The sequence below is a fragment of the Mus musculus genome, chromosome 11 (genome assembly GCF_000001635.26).
Source record: "Mus musculus strain C57BL/6J chromosome 11, GRCm38.p6 C57BL/6J".
Taxonomy (NCBI): domain Eukaryota; kingdom Metazoa; phylum Chordata; class Mammalia; order Rodentia; family Muridae; genus Mus; species Mus musculus.
The window spans coordinates 109,434,121-109,440,077 of NC_000077.6; the positions used below are offsets into that span (position 1 = coordinate 109,434,121).

A 5,957-nucleotide genomic window follows, 5' to 3' on the forward strand; every position below is an offset into this window, starting at 1 on the left:
GGTTGTAGGTACTTACAAGTTTGCCTCTCCTAGAAGTGTGTGTTGAGAATATGTTCACAAGGCCCCCCTGTGTGCTCACTAGCATGCAAATCAAATCGCTTCTCCAAGAGCTACAGAATTTGTCTCTGGGCATGCAGGGGCCCAGAATCTTAACTGTTAGGACCCTAGTGGCCTAAAGGAAACTTACTATCCTCCTGTCTCAGCCTCCTGAGTAAAGGGATGACAGTCACGTGCCACCACATTTGGGCAGTCACAAATACAGTCATTATACTGTCACCTAGTGGGTAGAACCCACGTGTGAGGGTTTCCACGTATGGAATCCGCCAGCCAACATATCAGCTGCACCAAAGGGGAAGTCCCAGTCCAGTGAAAGTAAGGAAATGACCATTACTAAGTGTACGCGGTCGGGGCGGGCATTGGGTGATGGTGGTGATGAGCAGTGACATGAGTGTCTTGCAGACTTTAACCCATGAGATCGGACACATACTTGGACTGCGACACTGCCAGTGGCTTGCGTGTTTAATGCAAGGCTCCAATCACTTGGAGGAATCTGACCGGCGTCCTCTGAATGTTTGCCCTATCTGCTTACGAAAGCTGCAGAGTGCCATTGGCTTCAATATTGTGGAGAGATACAGAGTGAGTGGGACGGGGCACAGAGATTCGAGGAGTTAGGGAGGGCTGAGTCACAAAGGGCAGGGCGTTTCCTATTAGAGCTGTGATTTATCAGAGGAATCAGGTAAAGATCAGTAGGAAACTGTGGTTTTAGAAAAGTATAAAAAGGGCAGGCAAGATGGTTCAGTGGGTAGATCCTTTGCTGACTTGCCACAAAAGCATAAGGACCAGAGTGGGGGTCTCTAGGAGCCACCTAAGTGCCCCTCTGTCATCCTGGTGCATGGGGTGTGGAAACAGACTCCCAGAAGCAAACTGGCTAGCTAGACTTGCAGACTGGCAAGCTTTGGGTTCATGGAGAGAAACTCTGCCTCAGTGTATAAAGAAAACAAACACCTGAGTTAACCTTGGGGCTACACATGCACACACCAAACACACTTACTATCTAAAAACAACATGCAGAGAAGCCCTTAAAGACCCTCAGTTAGAGTGGAAGAGACAGCTCCCTCAGTCAAAGGTGCCTGGTCCCCAACCCCCGAGGTCCCTACAGTGTGAAGATGGGAGTCACATCCTTGAGCCCTTGATGGAAGGAGGAGATTGACTTCTGCAAGTTGTCATCTGACCTCTGCCCTTGTGCCATGGCACGCCCCTCTTCCCCCCAGCAGTGTAAATACATCCGAGTAAGTCAGCTCTCTCCTGGGCTCTGAGCAAGAAGGATCACCCTTCATGTGAAGTCAGCTTGGGTTGCATGAGTTCTAGGCCGGCCTGGGCTATAGCTTGAGACCATTTCAAAAGGAACAAAAAAGAAACTTCAATTTGGGGGTGAGGCAGTGGGGCTTGTCTGATTTCCTTGGAGTTACAAGCATTTGTGAACCACCTGGTTTGGGCGCTGGAACCCAAACTCAGGTCCTGTGATGGAGCGGTGAGTGTTCTAACCACTGAACCATCTCTCCATCCTGAATAATGACTGTCTTACAGTTGAGTAAAGGAAATCTCTCTGTCTCTTGTCCAGTTAGGTCAAAAGGGGTTGACTCTCCAGAGCAGAATGCATATTGATTTATGTGGTGGAGTTCATTTGTGTAAGCATATAACTGTGCGGCTGTAATTTTCTAAATCCAAGACAGACACACAGTCTGTTAGAAAAGAGTGATGTCTTTAAGAAGGAAGAGAGGGGACTCCTGGTATCCTTATGCACAATTAACACACATCCCTGTGGTGACTTGTGGTCTGCCTGCTCATGCAGGGACAGCACTTGAATCCTTACATATATATGTCTACCCTTGCTTTAGGACATGGTTATGTCTATGTGCACGTAGGCTAACAGCACAGCAGAATGTATGCCACAATAATGCCTTGGGGGATATTAAGCACATTGAGAAAAGAAATTATTATCTTGTCATCCTAAAATAGTGTAAGAATTAGTATAGTTTATTTTCCTTTTTTTTTTTTGAGGTAGGGTGGGGTTTCACGATGTAGCCCAGGACAGACTGGAATTCACTGTGGGACCTGTGGGACCTGTGAACTTGTAGCAGTCCTCCTGGCTCAGCCTTTCTTGAGTGTTGAGATTATAGACGTGAGGAACCCACTCTCTGACCATCGTTTGCTGTGTGTTCTCTCTAGTCCGAGCTGGGTGTCACTGTGTCTTGAACTCATAACGCACTCCACTGGACACAAAGCACAGCAGTAGAAAACCTGAGTCGGGTGCAGTTATGGAGCCTTAGATTGTTTTACTGTTTCTTGCTTTTTTGCTTTGTTTTGTTTTTTGTCTTTTGAGACAAGGTTTCTCTGTGTAGCCCTGTTACTTGTTAAAATGCAGTGTGTATGTTTTTCAAGGCACTGGTGAAGTGGATTGACGACGAATCTTGCAACGAATCAGGAGCAACTCCGAAAAGTAGTTCTGAGCATGCGCATTTGCCGAAACCTGTGGAAGCCTTTAAGGATTGGAGAGAGTGGCTAATGAGATGCATTGCTCTCCTTGAGAAATAAGGACTTTGAGACAGGAGTAACTGAAATAAATACTGGCACACTAGGTGTTCGTGGGTAGAGTTCTTCATTGGGATACACTGTCTGCGGAGGCCAGGTGACAGACTAGAGCTTGTCTGAGCCCTGGGGCAGGAACAAGGTTCACTAAGAACAACAAAACCCTCTCTGCCTTCCTTCCCGTATCACAGCTGGTCTGTGGCAGTAACTCCATCACCTCTGCCCTTCAGATAGGATTAGGTGAAGCTAGACGGCAAACAAATAAATACTTTGAAAATCATTCTGTGTGGCCCTAGGAATGAATCAGCACTTTTCCAGGTTGCAGAAGAGATGCTGCCCCTTGTGAGGCCCAGCCGAGTCACCAGGGCTTTGGCCTTGCACAGGCTGCCATCCTTCTGACCCGTGGGTGCCCTGCACTCTTTCCTGGCCATTTCTGAGCCTGTCCCTGCAGGAAGCGATGGCTTCTATCAGTTCTCAGCAGTGAGAACAGCAGTGGTCCTTTCCCACAGCAGCTGGGGCGGGGGGGGGGGGGGGGGGGGGTTAGAGCGCCTTTCTCAGCTGTAACTGATGGCTGCGTCTGAAGCCTTTACTCTAATGGTGCTTATGTCTGTGTGGGTTGCACCCATTCTATAGGGCTAGGTGGAATTGACGTTTGTTCTTACGGTGTTTTGTCTACTTCATTGTACTGTGACATGCTTGAATAAGGGAGGGAGGGAATGGATTACTTACCTGTCAGGATGCCAAGAGCACCTGTGTGGTCTGTCAGCCTGGATCTCAGTGAGCTGCGGTAAGCAGGTTGGCAACCTCAGGCTCAACCCATCTGTGAGGTCAATGCATCTTGGAAAACAGAAAGTGACCTGGCAGCATATTCCTTATTTGTAGTACTGTTTTGTGTTTAGTTTGTTGTTGTCCTTTGAGACAGGGTCTCTTTAAGTAGCCCTGGCTGGCCGTGAATGCACAGAGAACCCCTTCCTCTGCCTCTCAAGAGCTGGGACTGAAGGTGTTTGCTACCACACCTGGTGGTACTGGACTCTGACTCAGGGCCTTGTGCAAGCTTAGCACTCTACAGTTGAGCAACAACTCTGGCCCCCAGCTCCCCACTTTCCTATTTTATCCTTAAGGTAAGACTTCCTCTCTCTTTCATTTTTTTATTTCAGTGCTGGGGCAGGGTGAGGAGATGGGGGCGAGGCTGAAGGGCAACCTCAGGTATCACTCCTCAGCAATTAGGTCAGGCTGGCTGTCCAGTGAGCCTCAGGGATCCACCTGCCTGCTTCCCTCACCCCCACCCCGTGGGTACTGGGTATCCCACGGGGGCCTGTGCTTACATGACAAGCCCCTTACAGGCTGAGCTATTTCCAGCTCTCTTTTTCCATTTGAAATCTAAATGAAGTCATTGTTGTGATTCACATGGTGTAATTAAAAGCATGGTGACAACTGAAGCTGTGTCATTTCGCGTTCTTGGTTAAATGTCTAAGTCTGTTTTGAAAATGGCAGCTTGTCATTGACCAGTTGGAGATGGTTCCTGGTCCTTCTAATGTTGAAAAGAAGTGGGTGGGCTTCATAGAGTCTGTTTATGAAATGTAATCCCTCCTTGAATTATCCCCCTTACTACATTTTCTTTAATTTTCCCACCAAGTAAAATCAATTCTCCTGTGGGTCAACATTAGTCATAAGCCTAGAACAGGGAGATTTGCCTAGGTTAAAACCTTGGGGATTGTAATGATTTGAACAAGGTAAGAAATCCACCTGAAGCCGGGCGGCGGCGCAGGCCTTTAATCTCAACCCTCGGGAGGCAGAGACAGGCACATCTTTGAGTTTGAGGACAACCAGGACTACACAAAGAAGCCATGTCTCTGGCTGGAGAGATGGCTCAGTGGTTGAGATTGCCCTCTGCTCTTCCAGGGGTCCTGAGTTCAAATCCCAGCAACCATGCTGTGGCTCACAACCATCTGTAATGAGGTCTGATGCCCTCTTCTAGTGTGCTCACATACATAAAATGAATAAATCTTTAAAAAAGAAGAAGAAGGAGGAGGAGAGAAGAAAAAGAAGAGGAGAAACCATGTCTCAAAAAATGGGGGGGGGGGGAGGTCTGCCAAGGAGCCAGGAATAAAATCTTTGGGAAGAAATTACTCTTGATGAAAATGGAATGGAGCAGCTAAATTTATGTAGCAAGTATTTATTAAGCAATTAATTAAATGATGCTTTAACAAATTTGGTTGTATAGACTTTTGGAGGATTTTTTTTTTTTTTTTTTTTTGGATAAACTTTAAAACAGAATTTAGCTGGGCATGGTGGCACACGCCTTTAATCCCAGCACTTAGGAGGCAGAGGCAGGCGGATTTCTGAGTTTGAGGCCAGCCTGGTCTACAGAGTGAGTTCCAGGACAGCCAGGGCTATACAGCGAAACTCTGTCTGGAAAAACCAAACCAAACCAAACCAAACCAAACCAAACCAAACCAAACCAAACCAAACCAAAAACCATAGAATTTAGGGACTTGTGAGATGGCTCAGAAGGTGAGGGCAGATGCCACAAAGCCTGAAGACTTGAGTGTGATCCTGGGGACCCACAAGGTAGGAGAGAGCCAGCTCTCCCACGGTGTTCTTAGTGCATGCTGCGGTATGAGCTCACAGGACAAAAATGGAGGGAGAGGGAGAGGGAGGGAGAGGGAGAGGGAGAGAGAGAGAGAGAGAGGCTGAGGACTATGTGTAACGTACAGTAACCCGGGCTCAGTGGGAAAGAGTCGTTTCCCCAGCAAGCAGGAGAGCCTCAGCTCAACTCTCAGCAGTGGGTCTGCTTCACACTGGCCAGGAATCCAAGCAGGTTTTGCTCTCTGCACATGGATTGCACTGCTTGATGAGAAAGATTTCCCAAAGCCTAAATACTGTCTCAGAAATAAGTGAGATTGACATACTGTTTGTTTACGTCTCTAATCCTATTCTTTGACTTCAGTAGTTATACCCCTCAAGGGACACCCACCCCCATGCCCCCACCCAGACCACAATGGATCAAGTGAAGGATCAAATATTGACATCTCACTCTACGAAAATTTAACAGAGACGGCCCAACAGAAGCAATGGCAAGGATTTTTGTTCAGTTTGTACGTATCCCATTATCTCATCCCTACTGGTTCTTTGGGACCAGTTCTCCCAATGTAGCTCAGACTGGCCTTGATCTGGCATCCTTCTGCCCGCTGGGCGCCTCTCCTGAGCTTGGGATCACAAGCGCTTGCTTTTGGAAAGCATGCATTTCTCTGACGTGGGGCTGTGACTCATCTCAAATCCCTCGAGGAACAGCGGGCCTGGGTTGTCGGTTGTTTCCTCTCCAAAGCTCTAGTGATAAAAATCCAAGCAGGCAGCCGCGGGACTGC

The 5,957-nt window shown here is 47.8% G+C and overlaps 1 protein-coding gene across 2 annotated transcripts in view; it reads left to right on the forward strand.

Moving 5' to 3' along the window:
* The window catches only part of Amz2 (archaelysin family metallopeptidase 2), a 12,203-nt gene extending 8,175 nt beyond the window's left edge, over positions 1 to 4,028 (forward strand). For both annotated transcript variants that reach the window (NM_025275.4, NM_001252193.1), the window contains 2 exons: positions 460 to 636; positions 2,443 to 4,028. In NM_025275.4, coding sequence (NP_079551.3) covers positions 460 to 636; positions 2,443 to 2,595 — 330 coding nt within the window. In that variant the 3' untranslated portion in view covers positions 2,596 to 4,028. The remainder of the gene's footprint in view (positions 1 to 459; positions 637 to 2,442) is intronic.
* Positions 4,029 to 5,957: the final 1,929 nt, after the last annotated feature.